General features: G+C 39.7%; 1 protein-coding gene across 1 annotated transcript in view; it reads right to left on the bottom strand.

Moving 5' to 3' along the window:
- Positions 1-386: 386 nt before the first annotated feature.
- LOC106807357 overlaps positions 387-16,905 on the bottom strand; it is a 21,128-nt gene continuing 4,609 nt past the window's right edge. The window contains exons 2-10 of the mRNA XM_014809668.1: positions 13,916-14,010; positions 13,000-13,168; positions 10,268-10,379; positions 9,321-9,463; positions 8,351-8,489; positions 8,069-8,210; positions 6,820-6,925; positions 6,204-6,305; positions 387-3,981 (exon numbers count right to left, since the gene is read on the bottom strand). Of these exons, the coding sequence (XP_014665154.1) occupies positions 1,841-3,981; positions 6,204-6,305; positions 6,820-6,925; positions 8,069-8,210; positions 8,351-8,489; positions 9,321-9,463; positions 10,268-10,379; positions 13,000-13,168; positions 13,916-14,010 (3,149 nt within the window). The 3' untranslated portion in view covers positions 387-1,840. The remainder of the gene's footprint in view (positions 3,982-6,203; positions 6,306-6,819; positions 6,926-8,068; positions 8,211-8,350; positions 8,490-9,320; positions 9,464-10,267; positions 10,380-12,999; positions 13,169-13,915; positions 14,011-16,905) is intronic.

Genomic DNA, 16,905 nt, shown 5'->3' with positions numbered 1-16,905 from the left:
CATGCGCGCGCGCACACACACATGCGCGCGCGCACACACACACACACGCGCGCACACTAATTACTTGTCTCTATGCTTATTCAACTGCACATTTTGCTAGAGCAGTTATAAATGATTTGTGTTCATTCTGAGTGTTTATATAGCTGGAATTATGTTTACGTCTATCCTGTTTTCGTAAAGAACTGTTGTAAAATTACAGGCTATAGGATTAGCAATATATGTCTGTCTTTCCCCATGAAGTTCGTTTAAATTTCTTCGCAAACAACTCGAGTGCAAATGCATGCATTGAGCATGCATCCGTCTGTATTGTAGAATTTACTCATGCAGGCACAGACTAGAAGGCTTACGTGAAAATGCGTATAAAACTGCAAGAAATGCTAACATTATAGATGAATGGTCATTTTATTCGTTGGACAGCTTTCAGAAAACAAATATTGCTATTGAGAAGAGCAGAAAATAACAAAACTAATAAAATATAGTGCTCCGTGAATATAGATAATGAATCATTAACTTATAAATTTTTAAATGTTTACGTCGTGGCTACCATGTCGGTGGTGGCATGCTTAGTCGGATATCGGCTAAGGTATCAAAGTGGGAACATATACTAATATATAAGCTATATCAATGTAGAGCGAATTATTTAATATGAGCCGAGCGCAGCGAGCGACACGAGCCGTTAACTTTACACCTATGTGGCGTCATAGGCTTATTTTAGCACATGACGACAGTAATGCACCATCCGCACGCAACAAGGCCTTGACCACCATCGGGCCACGGATTCCTGCAGATGCATAAAAACCAGCCGCATTGGGATTTGGGGACAGAGGACAGAAGCGAGTCACCAACGCTCTCTCTCGCAGTCTTCCACCATTGCTTCGATAGACAGACGATCCACTCGAGCCGCGCTGTTGTCAGTTATCATCGGACACTCCATATTCATATAATCTCAGTATTCAGTAAACATTATTGTCAGCGAAAACAGTCAACGAAAAGCAGCCACAGAAGATAAGCACTACGAAGACAACAGTGATGCGCATCAGTCGGATATCGCTCTCTAGCTATGTCTATTCATGTAACTATATGTAAATTAGGATGGTAACGACCAGCTTACCTACACCGTTAGGGGCAGGAGTTTGTTTGTTGTGTTAGGGAAGCACAAGGAAATTGTCAGGAACACTGAATACGTAAACATTTATATACAGTTATATACACACGTGACCGCCTTTGCGCGCCAAAATAAATCAGTCACTTCGTAGAATCCAAAGAACAAGTACTGTTCAACTCTTACGTCTATCGTGAACCTACAATTCCCCGCAGAAATGTATGGTGTAAAGCGGATCGCGATATTTTACTGAGCGTATTAATTCTTGGTTACGTGGCAAAATTAGTCAGAGTTATTTGGTTTAGCTGCCATGGATTTCTACAGATTATAGGGCTCACGGTTATGATTTTGATTTACGTGGAATTCGCGAAACATCAGGCCTTTTTGGTTTATGGCAGCCGACTGCTGAGCACACGATTTTTGTACTGCGTACGAAATCTGCTTTCATCCTTATTCCGTACCGTTCAGCTTGTAAATGATACCAGGGCTTCACGGATAGACAACTAGGCACTACTGACTGTAGGCAGTTGGGGGTTTAGGGGACTTGTACTTGGTCATGGAATTGCAATAAAGAGCTGACAAACAGGGAACAAGTATTCTGCGTTTCTTTCAAATATAACTATTGATCCTCCAATTTCTGCAAAACTGTGCAACATGCTATCGTACTGTTTACACGAGCGTCATTGCATGGAATGTTCAAACAAATGTTACAAAAAGTTGCAGTCAAGATTTGCTAAATCATGTATCATTGGCTTTAGAAATTCTTGACGCGTACATGTAAAAACCATTATTTCTATAGTAGTTTGATAGTGCACCACTAACATACCAACCAGTTAACCAATCACGACTCGTATATGAATAAGGAGCATACCTGCGAGAAACATTACAGTTCCAGTACCAATCACTAACTCTTTTCATGTAACAGCATAAAGCTGTGGTATTTTCCTCCTGTCTGCAAGCAGAAACCCTGTGACAGTAGCTACACTGTTTTGAAGTGTTGCTATATACAGGGTTTGTTTTCCGTGTATCAGATGGCCAACGCTTTGCTGGACCATGTAGGGTTGCAGACTTTCTCTCACATGCCTCAAACGCTTCATCATCAGAGGTCTCACTGCTGGATGTCACACTACTGGTCTTGCTGTTAGTTTCTGTGTCAGAAAAGAAGTCACCGGATCTTTCACTGGTTTCATATTCTTCAATGTGTTCAGCAGGCTGTCCTCTGTAATATAGTGCATTCTCGGACTTCTTCGTAGCAATTGAGGTTTCCTTATTATTTCCATCACCTTTGTAATGATCACGTGAAAATGATTTCTGCACTGCTATGCTATCAGGAAGCTGTTGGCTTGAAACCACGAGAGTTTCTGATGCCACAGACTTTTCATCCAACTTGGTTTGCATTTGTTGACTCTTACAGCCACCTACCGATTGCGAATCTTCCTTCTTTTTATCTGAAAACCTCGCTTTGTGAGTGACTGATGCGATACATGGTTCATTACTTATTCCGCTTCCTGCACTAGGTTGTGCCACCCTGTTAACATCAATGTCTTGGTTGTGCGTAGTTTGTATATTGTGACTAATTGCATCGGAATTTTCGATTAGGGGCTTAGATAGCATTGATTCAACTACTTTTGCATTCCTTTGTATTGTTTTTCCATTTGAGACATGTGATAACCAGGTGGACTGCCCACAAGGCTTCCTGCTGTTAGTTTGGTGGGTATTACCTGTGTGAATATCTACATGACTTCTAGTAGTGCTTGACAACCCTGATTCGGATGATTCCACTGTCTCACAGTCAGGGTTCTGACAATGCTGTATGCCGTTCTGCCTACATCTTGACTTTAGCAGTTTCTGATGGATTATTTCCCTAAGCTGGTTATCCTGAAAGTGTAGACACATGCTACACTTACTCCTCACTGCCACGGGGGCCACAAGATCTAGATTCTTTTGTATTTTACACTCATGGATATATTTATTTGGATACATTTCTTTGCCTTGTAACATCAAAAGTACCTCGTTTCTCACTGGTTCTGTGAAAGCAGTTATAAACACATCTAAATCATCTTTGATATTCTGAAATGAGTTTTGCTGCACTTTAGTCTGTGCTTTGATTTTGAGTAGTGGAGTTTCTGGGTGAGGCGAGCTGTACCCTACATTAACACTGCCTGATAGGTTGTTCACATATGAGGCATCTTTTTTGTTAGATATAAATACAGAGCAGGGTAATTCGCCAAGTGCATCACTAGTGTTACTAGCAATGTTAGCAGGAAGATGCCTTGTGCCATTACTAATAGAATGCACGTCAGTTTGAACATCACTCCAGTTATCCCTACAGTCTTTGGAGCTAGTCAGTTTGGTCTTAAATGGTAGATGTTTCACAGACGTGCCAATTTTATGTCTTTGTCTTCCAATGCATCCACTTCCACTACATGTAGTACAACCTTCATGCACCTGGCTGGGTTCATCGCTGCTAGTGGCAACCTCATCTGATTGGTAGAAGTATTGCTTTTCGTGCATATACATAGTTTTAAATATACCACTTGAGACAGCTTCCATAATAGTATTCAGACTGGCATGAGGCTCAGAGCAGTCTGCAACCAGAGACGGCTTTGCATCAACATTTACGATACTTTTACTTGGGAAGTCATTTCTATTTTCTATGAGAGTATTGCTGAGCAGGGGAGGAACATTCTCCTTGCTGTCAGATATTGGCTTTTCATTGCTTTGGCTACCATGCAATGTTGTTAGGTCGGTGATATGTTCCCCATTAGAATGTTGCATTGTTCCTGAGTCGTCATGCTTTTTATACACTTCAATCTTTGAAACCTTGTCAGAAAAGTACCTCCCATCTGTAGCTGTGACAAGGTCTTCAGGGAATGGTTCTGAAACAAATATATGAACAATCAAGACACAGTTCTTGGAAATTTTCCCAGTTTCTGCATAGAAGTGGAAGAAGTTTCATTGCCATAAATACAACAAGTGTCAGGTTAAAATTTCTACACAAGCAATTCACAGATGTCATAATCGTATTAACCAATAAATATCTCCGATTTCCTTTTGCAAATAACAATAGAATTTATATATATATGTCATAGATATACACTCTCTGACGTTGTCATACAGCTGAAATTGTGTAATTTCTCTTGTAGACTAGAAGCCACTCAAGATGCCAGGAAAACGGAAAACATGGCACACCTATATACTTTGGGTGCTACCATAAGATGGTGGAAATCTCTAAATATGTTCCGATATGTTTTACTGTGAGGAAATGTTACAACATAACCTTGTTATTGACCATGCGATAGGCTAATAGCCACTCAATAGGCCAAGATAATGGAAAACACGGCAATCCTATATACTTTGGCTGCTATGAGTGGTAGGTACACGTAGTAAATCTATGCAATAATTTCTAATGTGATGTAATGTGAGGAAATATTTTGAAAACGACCTTGCTGTAGATTATGCAAATTTGTTCGTACCAAATAATTTCTGCTTCAAAAAACATGGTAGAACTGTTCAGATACTACGTTATAACAATGCATTTCCAACAACTCGCCACTAAATATTGTACATTTAAAAAAAGAATGAATTACTCCCCATGTCTGGATGCATGGTAATTGCATATGTGTGTAAGAACAGTTAAAGGCAATGCAACAAGTACGTAAGTCAGGTGCCGAAGTGCCAAGCTGCAAGCTGTGTAAGCGAACGGGGAAGGGGTATAAGCTGCGTGGCTACGAGAAGTGAAGAAGAGCGATAGCCGATAGGGCAATCCTGGCACAGACACATTTGTATAGTAATGTTGGACGCCTGCATGCTGAGTGGGAGTGAAGGTTAGGATTGGGGTACAGGGAGGCATAGAGGAAGAGAGAAAGAGAAAGCAAGAGAGAGAGAGAGAGACAGGAGAGAGGGGGAGGAGAGAGCAAAAGAGAGAGGTCTTCAGCAAGCAATGGGATGCTTCGGTAGCAAGCCAATAAGGTGAGCCGCAGTGCGAGCTAATGGGAATTTATGCATGCAAATAACACAAACCCATTGTTACCCTCAGGTCGTGAGAAAGGTTTGTTACTTTTGTAACTTGTGATTTATGTGTGTGGTTATTTGAGAGATGAGAAAACATAATGTTTGGATTAGGTTGGTATAACTGCTTTTGGTAGTAGCAGCAGTAGTACATGTGGTATCTGGGCAAAGTTTGTATAGAAACAAATGAGGTGAGTGGCAGTGTGTTTGAGCTAGAAGTGGACCATTAGTTCTTTTGGTATGAAAACCATTTCTCATTCAGACGTTAACTGGCAAGTGCCTGGTATTAGGATAGTAGCTTGCAAATGTTGTTAGATAGGATTTGCATTAACAGCATGTATAATCTTTGCCTGGGGGTTGCTTGTGGGTGATGTTGCGTATGCGAGTTGATGGTTTCAATTTTGTCTGGTGTACAGGTTGAATTGTAAATCGTAGATTTTTGACTGAAACACACTGCTGCCTTCGGGTTTACCTAATTTATCCTACCTGTGTGACATACGAGTTACATTTCACTGCAGGTGACTGCCTGGTTTAGCAAAAACAATGCAATGTGCTACTATGACTTCAATCTACAGCCACGCTTACACTACACACTGAAGTAGTTGTTGTAATAATGAAACAAGTAATGCAGGCATAGAGATACTTTTCACTTGCTACCAATTTTTGCTTCATTTCTACTCCGAGCTAGACACAATATAAATATTATATATGGACTTCAGTAGACCATCCTCAAATACTAACTCATTTGGGGGCACTGAAATACTTAACACTTGCAATATGTATAGCACTATACTTCAGGAAAACGGTTATAAAGGTCGCTTGAGTTATGGTGAACATTTTCAGGTGATGGTGATGCATGAAAGGTTTATGGTGAGCGACAGATTTATAGTGAATCAGAAGCACTGTCATAGAACTTTGATCACAGCAGCCTGAAATGCGACCTAAGAGACCTTAGATATGATCATATCTAACAGTTAAATAAGGTTTAACAAAACACAGAAAAGAATGATTCCAAAGCAGTGAAAAATGGTACGCATAGGTAATTCCTTGATAGCCCCATAGAAACATCATTGATGGGAGAATAACACACCTGGCAATTTCTTCACGTGTGTATTACAGATTTCCATAAAGTTCTTGATTGAGCCCTCCTCTTTCCCAATGGTTGCAATGCTAACAGCTGCTCCTATGCTCCCTGCACAAGAAATTATCGACTGAACAACACATAAATCCAACATGGCTACATTAATTTCAATATAATGCATAGCTACAGCTATAAATATAATGTGGTAGTGCTCATCTGGCACAACACAGCAAAAACACAATTTTATTGATAGGTCCAAGAGCACAGAGAACTGCTCTGGTCTCTTCCCTTCTCCCAATGTTTTACATATATGTCGCCCCTTATATTCATTCTCCCTATCATTTCTCTCCCTCCATCTCTTCCATGTCTACTCTCTTCCCTTACCCTTCTCTATTTTGCCCGAATCCCTCCCTACCCTATAGAAAGGCGATCTTTTCACAAATGTTAAACTTAACATTTCCCTTGAATGATCATTATATACATGCTTGAAATTACTTAAAATGATAAGTGACACATAAAATCTAAATTTCTGGATATTTCCTCTCAACCTAACTACAATTTACATAGTCTCATCAATTTCACGAATCTAACCAGTTTTATTCGGTAACCTAAACAGTACATATACCAAATCGGCCAGCTCTGCCCACTCGGTGTAGATATGTGTCTGTATCATACGGCACATCTAGGTTCACTACCAAGTTCACATATTCGGCATCAATGCCTCTTGACGTCTGTAATATGAACACAATGTATATAAGTTAACTGCTTACACTTGTTATTTTATAATGGCAGAATGGTGCCTTGACAGATTCAGGAAAGGGCCACAGAAGGACAAAAAACCACCAGGGAGAGAGTGTATAGAGGAGCATTGAAAGCAACCCAGTGGGCTCTAGCTGCATATTTTGGTGTGTCAAACATTTATTTCTGGTGTATACTATGAGAAACAATTAGTAAAATACTGGCATGATGTAGATTTCAGCTGTTTTAACCATAAACAAGGTATAGGTTTTGTATGTAAGCCACACAAAGGCTTTGTTAGTTTAGCAATTTTACAATTAAAGTTTAGCTTTAAAAGTAAAACATATCTAAATTCATATCTCCATCATGAACTTTCAAGTCTTAAATTTGGTGATGTGACTAGACGAACGCATATCCCTTTACAAAACAATGCATGGTACTGCCACTACACAAAAGACAGACAAGATACGATACAAAAGACGATCATTGGCAAAATTCAAGACAGCACATATAACCCATGCATATATAGGCCGGGAACAGCAATGTATGAATTAGCAACAGTTACAGTTCCTCTTTAACAACCACTCAGACAGATGTGGCAGATAGAAGGAAGAAGCAAGATAAAATGAACTTTTCCAGAATAAAGATATAATTAGCACAGGTTAAAAAAATAGGAAATAATAGGAACTTGACACCCTGAAACAGATCATTATGTTTTGTTATATTTACCTACCAATAATCATATTTTAGCTGGACTGTGCATCTGTAATAAAGCGTAATGGTGACAGATGTCTGGATTTCCTGAGAGACAAATTAACCAACTAATCACGCCAACAGCAGTTTTCTACCAATAACCTATGGGTGCCAATCCTATCAGTACCAGTCACTGCAGATTCCACCTTCAGGTGCAGCGACTGTGGCCGAGACTGCCATTCTCGAGTTGGACAGTATACAGCCACAGCAGATGCTCCGCTGCAAAAAACTCTTCCTCAACTGGCGCAGATCCATAGTCTCGCGAGACTGGTGGATGCCTACTACCAGTCCCAGTGGGCCAACCTTTTCCTAACTGTACTGTACATTCAGATTGTGCATCGAATCAGGGCATACTGTGAGCGGATAGTGTGCGAGCTACATACCAGGTCCGTAGAGACTAGAATTCTGCACTGCAGCAGCTTTAACTGAGTCAAAATGTGTGTGCGCTGCTTTTGGTCCTGTGAGCCACAGATGTAAGCCGTAGGCCAGCCACGTGCATTTAGCTGCTCACTCAATGTCTGAGCCCTGCAACAAGTACAACACAAGCTTTTGCAAAAGTCTATACAATGTTCTCGTTTAAAAAAATTACCTTTCATTGTATTACTGTAATGAACAAGCGAACACATATCCTTCAATATTCATAATAAAATGAGTTTAATACCTACCTTGTCTGGTAATTAGAAAAGATCAAACACTGATGAAATGTGACAGTTGACAAAAGCTCAAAAAGTGCTTTCAGTTTGTTGTCAAATGCCTTCTGTGGAATTGGATGAAATGGTACTATATGGTAGTACTGTTGAACACCTACAACATATACAGTAGCACTTGTAGTATTACAGCAGATGGACATGGAAATACCTCACTATATATTATGCAAATTACAAAATTGTTACTGCTTAAAAGTACAGGCAAATAAAAGCATAAACTCCACGCATATAGTATTAGTATATATACACCAGTCCCTAAATTCAACAATCAATCTATCTATCCATCCATCCATCCATCCATCCATCCATCCATCCATCCATCCATCCATCCATCTATCCATTCACCCATCCACGCATCTTTTCATCCATTCATTAACCCATCCATTCTTCCATTCACCCACTCATCGATATATCTATCTATCAGTTACCTAATCCACCAATCATTCATCCATTCATCTACCCACTCATACATTCATTCATCCAGCCATGCACCTAGCCACCTAACTATCCATCCATCCATTCATCCATTCACCAAACTGCCCTTTCACTCACCCAAAGCCAACTCCCCACCTACCCACCTACCTTACTTTGCCATGTACCTACTGTCTAACTCTCTCTCTCTCTGAGGTCTGCTCTGACCTGGTCTACCTAGCTACCTACACATCCCTCTATGATCCATCTATTCATCCATCCATCCATAAATGCACTCGCCCAACCTCCAATCCACCTATCCAGCCATCCGTCCATCTACCTACCCACCCACCAATCCTTTCATTCACCCATAGATCCATTAGTCCATCTGCCTGCCTTATCAAACCTACCTATAAAGTTATATATATCTTATCGATTATATTTCAAACACTGCTTGCATGAATGTAATAATATGTGGACAAACGAGTTTCAATGATTACTCAAGCTTGCCAATTACCTAGGAGAGCAGGATTAGATGAATCAAGTCGTACGAACATGGGGTTCCGCATGTAGTGGGTGAGATGCTCCGCTAAATATTCCGGATAGGTGGCAGACAATGCTAATATCTGCTTGTTTTCTGGAAGTGTCGAGTATATCCAACTGCAATCAAAGAATCTCAGAAATAATAGCTAGGCAAAATCAATAATAAAATAAAATTTCTACTGATATCTTAGAGACCATTTACATGCAAGGGTTAACATTATGAAAATATGTTCTTTTGTTCAAAGGATACAGTCTGGCAAGCACTCTACTTATTCATCAATCGTGACAACCAGTCTAATCACCATAGATTAATATAATCCCCTCGCACAAATTTGAGTACCGTAAAACAAACAAATTTAGTAACTTTAGGCGTTGATATCTTACACACTTAGTGCCCTTCATCCATACAAAAACAAACTCTCAAAACGCAGACTTTGTGATTCACACAAATTTGAGTACCGTAAAACAAACAAATTTAGTAACTTTAGGCATTGATTTCTTACACACTTAATGTGAATGAAGATATGTATCGATCATATGAATGAAGAGCGCTCTTCATCCATATGATCGATACATATCTTCATTGGCCATAAATAAGCTAACTAGTGGTTATGTGACTGTTAAATTGTGCTAGCAATTTTTTGTCGAAGTGCAAACTCTCAAAATGCAGTTGTGATTTTGCTGAGTCTTCATGCCATTGTTTACTCATTTTGCAATTACTGTAAATGTAAATAAACAGTTGCTCCTTATAATTCCAGTGCAAATTTTAATTGAAATTGACCTGAAGTTTTGCATGTTTATCTCATTTGCAATTGGTACTTATTTTTTACATAAAAATACAATTTTTAAATATACTTTTCATAGAAAAAGTAGCATTGCCATTCTTAACCTATAGATTGTGTAACAGGTTAGAAAACATACTTAATTTGCTCTTGGAAACTCTCTTCTAGTAGCTTATCCGCCTCATCTAAGACAAACATACGTATGGAATCTGTCTTAAGGATCTGTTGCTCAATCAGCTGCATGATCCTCCCTGCAACAGAAGATGGCATATGTACTTGCCATTTATCAGGAATCTATTTCATATGCAGACACGGGAACAAGAGACAAACATGTTGTCATGTATTATCTATAAACTTTAGCACCAAATACCAAACACACTGTTCAATATCTGACACTTGACTTTATCACTCCAGGTTTGTCATACCAGGTGTACCTACTCGAGATGTAACACTCAATATATAAAATCTCCAACTTGTATACCAGGCATGTGTGTGTGTGTGCGTGCGTGTTTGTGTGTGTGTGTGCGTGAGTGCGTGCGTGCATGCACGTGTGTGCATCCCAGCTTTGTTTTACCAGTCAAATATATTTGCCAACAGTTTCTGGGAAGCAACCAAAATCGTAATTGTAAACACATAGGTTTACTACAGTCCTTGTAGTCAACTGTTAGTGTTAAATAAGAAGATTATGGTAACAGTATAAAGGAAAATAATTAGTTCAGCATGCATTTGTTTGCTAGTTATTTGGGTGATGTTTCTAATGGACAAAATAAAAACATCTCTCAAGCTACATATACTCATTTTGACCATAAATTTCACAAGTTTTTCCAATGCTCTTTGAACCCTGGCCAGGTATTTAAGATATAATCACAGTCGAGCATCAGATACCAGAATCAACTGGGTAGATTCTTTACTTGTGGACTGGTCCTCGTCCTCACCTGTGGTCGGTTAGCAGGTGCCACGGGCCACACTACATTCACCAGTGTGTGATATTACCATAATTTTTAGCTATGATATCGGGTGATTACCTAGCCTCAGAACGATAGACTTTTCTACACCTGACATCACAGTTGACCATTCACATTTATTTTGAAATAAATGGTCGATGTGCACGTATGTTTTTTTGCCATCCAACTCAAACTAGGTAAGTCATTGGGCCAAAGCACCTTATTGTTATGCAAAGCACCCAATTCTTTACCCCCACCCTTTTCTCACTATTGACATCAATGACTTAAATTCATTCAGTTTTCATTTATTTAAATCGAATTTGGAGGTTATTGTGGTGTTAGGTTCCAACATAATTATTAGTTTCCGTATATGGAACATAGACAGTTCCAAATATTATTCAAGTGTTCAAAAACTATGCATGCGAGGAAGTAGGCCTATAGAAACATTTGGAATATCAGAACAAGATAGCACAGTTGTGCTACACATTGAATGACTGGACAGGTTTGTTGGGCATCAGTCTGAAAGAAGAGTTCTTCTATAGAAGCACATGTGGGTAACCAAACTGTCACGACCCTTGCACAGTCAGCTGTAGGGTGTCACAGACAAAGCCATTCTCACGAGCTATTGCCTGGTCATGTTCTCTAAGGTGCATTTGTCGGCAGCCCTCCACACACTCATTTTCCAGTTCTCTATTCCTCTTCATACACATAATTATTATTAACTGCTCGCAACATCATTGAAACCAGCAGGACACTAACCAGAACGAGACGTAAAAAAATCGTACTTAATGGAAGAAGTCAATTCTTTTAGCTGAAATTGACCCTAAAGCTTACGTGACTCCCACTAAGACTCTAGCTCCACAGAACATATTAAATGATGATATATTTCAGACATTGGGTACTTGATGCTTGGTACTTTACTTAGACCCAGAGCATATTGAGATTGTAGATAACTATAAATCTGTGACAAGAAACGAGATGAAGTCTGGTGAGACAGTGGGTGAGTTGACAGCGGCAGTGCAAAAGCAACACTCAACTTTGCGACATTCCTGGATCTCCTGTTTGCGTAATAGATATGAGTGGGTTGCTGGAGTAACGGATCGAATCTAAACTACTAAACCAGATATAACTTTTGACTTAGCATGCAAAACTGCCTTAGCAATGGAGAGAAGTTAAAAAGCACATACCAGATCCAGTGGCAGATCTAGAGGGGGGGTTTGCAACACCCCCCCCCCCCGGTTCAGCCACTAACTAATGTTATGATAAGTAAAATAAGGCCAAAAATAAAAAAGTCAGTCTGCAGGCTGATTGAAACTGGGGATTTCTGCTGTGACTAGACATCTGCCTGAATTTTCCAGGTGGGAGGGGGGCATGCCCCCAGACCAGGTGCCCTAGCACCGCGTGACTTTGGCACGTCTTCACTCAAATATTAACCCCCCCCCCCGTCTCCTGAAAACTAGATCCGCCCCTGAGATCAGACTAAAACAACCTGGCAGTGCTGATGGTACATAGGTAAAAGGCAATTCCTAAACACAAGCACGACAAGGCAGAAAAAAGGTCTACACAGCAGAGTTTGGGAAACAGGACTATAATAACCTGATATCAAAGCAAGGGAACTCACAGGGCAAACGTCTGTCAATATAAGGACGCAGACTGTTATAATTGTGAAAAGAAAAGGCACATTGCATCAGCACGTAGAGCACCAAAGAATCCACCTAACCTGCTAACCATGATAAGCACAGTGGAATGGTGAGTATTCACAACCTGGAAGAACAATGAGCTGGCAGCGATCAACCCAAAATCAAACTCATGTATATCAAGAGTTACCTGCATGTCGAAATAGTCACTCAATGTGCAGATGGTATTAAGGCAAATGTTAGGTGAGACTGCAACTCAAACTGAAACAGCACACATATTTTCATTTTACCTGGAGTACCAACTGCTACATGGCATCTTTTAGCCTTCAGTACATCCTGCTGCAGAGTTGTTCCCCCAATGAAGTGTGCGCATTTAAGGTTAGGAATGCCACTGCCAATCATATGAAACACCTCTGTTATCTGAATGGCAATCTCTCTTGTCGGCGCAAGAACTAGCACCTGGAAAATTAAAATATAACAGAGTATGTCAATGTACATACATTCTCAAGCGCCCATTAAAGTATTTAGTAACGTTAATCTTGTGTCATTAGAACTAGAGAAACAGCAAGCAGCGAGCGAGAGACAGTGAGAAGCAGAGAGAGGGGGAAATCGATGTAGGGTAGAGCAGGGTAGGAGAGGGTGACAAAGAGGAGCAAACCCATGCAGGCAAAGTAAAGATAGATTTGAACAACAATGAACAGGAGTTAGGCTAATGATAGCAATATAGAGGTGGCTTCAATGGAATATCTTCTAAGGATGATTTATTGAAGGTAGGTGACACCCAGTGTGATAACTCTCTGGGTTACTGCACAAGAGAGGGAAACGGAGAGCTGGTAATTTTTTTTGCACAATGGGAAACAGGAGCAAATAAGAATCCGAAAACAGACATAAACATGTGGTAAACACCTATATTCTTGTAGTGGTTACCACAACATTATAACAGAGGGTAGGCATTCATGAGTATAATTTAAGGGTATAACTATAAGAACCTAAGATATATCTTAATTACCACTCTAAATACTCAGATGACCCTATAATTTCCATTACCACTCTAAATAATTACCTTATCACCTTATAGTTATACTCTTATACCACCTTAAATACCTCTACAACCTTAATTGGCCACGAACATAATCTCTGCTACTTTGTGTGGCTAGTTCAAAAACGTCAATTATTATCTGTATTACAGACTTTCAGTATTCATACCTGAGTAGCAGCCGATTCTGCCACCAAGTTCTCAAGGGCAATTACAGTAAAGACACATGTCTTGCCTGTGCCAGATTTTGCTTGCACAATCAGGTCTGAAAAATATAACCCATATGCAACATATAAATACAATTGCCCAAAACTAACAGAGTGATTAAATGATAAAAGTTGCTAATGAGCAATGTTTCAGCTATAATAGATTGTTATAGATTTTAACAATTTTCATTATTTCACATATTCCCTGATCAAGCCATCCCACACAACATCAAGTGTAAACATCAAACATCAAACACAACACAACATCAAATGAAAGTGTCAATGACACTGTAGCTCACCACAAAAAAGGACACAAATGAGTGAGTGAGAGGAAGTCAGTTTTAATTGAGCAACCATCGACAAACATTATAGAAACGAAGAGTACATATGGGAGAACTCCCATTATATACTCTTGATAATTATGTGTAATTTTTCATGTGAAAATAAATGTTTGAGATGTGAAAGTCTGAGATGTGGGCGAGTGATGGCGTTACACCTAAATGATCGCCATTTAACGTTTTTATAATATTCAGATTTAGGCACTGCCTAAAAGCGGAGCTCCTGATGTTTAACGTGTAAGATTGATAGGATACGCTTATTCCATGTAGCTGCTATATACCACGTGACAATGGTGTTTCCCTGACCATAACACAACTTTTGTCAAAGGTTAATTGGTTGCATGGAAGTGTTTACTTCGTATGAGTTTTTCTAGGCGGTAGCACACGGTTGCCATCTGTATATCACAATAATAATTTATAAACCAAAATGAATCACAATTTGTGACGGTAGATGGCGCTATACCTGCTTTGATGTTTCTTAGCGATGGCGTTCGAAATAAATAGGTTATGCTGCGTTCCAACATGTTTTGTAAAACTTTAGTCTAATATAGACGTTTTATCGGCAGGGTGGAAAGGAAATACCAATTTTGCATTACAGATATTGTCAATGAAATCTTGTAAAACAAACCAGACGAGTGTGACACCACTGACTGCTATCTGCGTGTCTATATAATATGATATATAATTGCCAAAACCTACCTAATTTGCATAATTTTTTTTTAAATATCAAAACCCCGGTAATACGTTTTTGGGCCAGCCCTTATTCATTCACATACCAAAAATGAGCAAAATTCGTTGAACCTGAACTGACAAATGGCAATTTCCATTTTTGCCAAAAAATTGCCGTGGCTCGAAAGTACGTCGACGGGCGTGCTCCAAAATAGGACGTTCAAACCTCTCCCATAGCAGTAACAACTATACCCAATTTCAAACATGTGGGTCAAACTGTTCCTGAGTTATCGTTGACCGTAGCCAAATGTTTACGGAAGGACGGACGGATGTACAACGGACAACGACCCATGGCAATAGCTCATCTTGACGATGTCAAGGTGAGCTAAAAATCAAGTCATCCACTTGTGTTATGCTACAGTTACACTGTATAGTGCCAAAGACCAAAATACCATTGACAATCTGCCTGATGCATGGTAAGAATTGAAAACAACCAATATGAATCGTGTTAGGCGAAAAATCTGGTCAGAATGTATGGCCGACTAGGCTACATGTCTGCGCACACCCAATTACAATAGCCACATATGACTGTACTGTATACTATATTACCAAGACATTACTAAAAGTAAGACGTATTTACATAAGGCCATGAGAATTGAGGTATGAGTTTACCGTCCGAGATATTTTGAAAAGTGAGGAGGCTTTTTTTCATTTTTCATTTTTCATTATTCATTTTTAATATTTGTAGTTAACCCATTGTTCATGCGACATCCGCATACATGTGTGTAATATTATAACCATTTCCAACTGTAGCCTGGCACGTGTTTCGGGATCGGGCTGTAAGTCGATGTACTCAGGATACGTCAGCATGCTTTTGCGCCCTAAACCAAAACCAAACCCAAGGTCTCAAAGAGCCAGAAGGGGATCAGGACCCCAATGAAGGATATAAATAGGCCCTATAGCATTTTTGTATTGGTAATGTATGTTTTAATCGCTCTGAATGGACAACTTGCATGGGTTTTAATGATTTAAAAATGAAAATAATGAAATACTTTTGAAATAATGAATATTTTCGGCGATGGCTCTGACGGCATGTGGGCGGTGGACGGTAAACTATTGAACACTCAGAGTGCTCGGGCGGACCAGTTTATCCTCTCTTAATAACATGGAGTGTAAAAGTGATATGGTTGGTGAGTATGAATCCCGTGTGTGGTATTTAATTAGCTTAACGCTAGTGCTTTCGGAAAAGATACATTACTGATTTTTTCAGCTTTCGCACCTGTATGCCTAGTGAGGTACTACGTTGAACTCTGTAATGTGTATGATACATATGCTCGTTTTCGCAACGTCACAGAAAATAGGCGCTAGTCCAATAACCTACTCTAGTGGTACAGTAGACGAATTCTGAAGGCTATGAAGTTGAAGTAATTTACTCGCTGGTCTAGCGCAACGTCCCACATGTTCTACGTCAAACATATGCTAGTTAACCTGGCCAACCTACTAACTAGTGTCTAGCTTCGACAAATTTCTTCGGGTTGGTATCTTACACGTCTAGATCTATTTTAATAGTATATAAGCCATATCTTATGCTCATTTCATTATTTTTGCTAGTTTTCAAGACAATATCAGTAGGACTCGATTTATTAAGAGAATGACCTGACACACTAAGGAGTCTTGCGTGCAGCGTAGTGTTTAAGTCAGCATATCGTCAGAGGCTGGCTTGGGAGCCTGAGTGATATAAACAGATTGGATATATACTTACCGGAAGGCAAATTGGGACACTAGTGACATAGGCTGGCGCACTAAAATTTTGACTGGGGCGCGACCTGCTGCAGATTCCTTGCTCGTCTCCGCATCAACGATTACTGGCTTATGATCCTTCCATTGGGGTCCTGGGGGTCAGATTCATCAGCTGCGTACGCAAAATCATTCTTAGCGTAAAATCTT

This window comes from Priapulus caudatus, unplaced genomic scaffold (genome assembly GCF_000485595.1).
Source record: "Priapulus caudatus unplaced genomic scaffold, Priapulus_caudatus-5.0.1 Scaffold210, whole genome shotgun sequence".
Taxonomy (NCBI): domain Eukaryota; kingdom Metazoa; phylum Priapulida; class Priapulimorpha; order Priapulimorphida; family Priapulidae; genus Priapulus; species Priapulus caudatus.
Note: the sequence above shows the minus strand (reverse complement) of the source record. Positions and strands in the feature narration are given on the sequence as shown.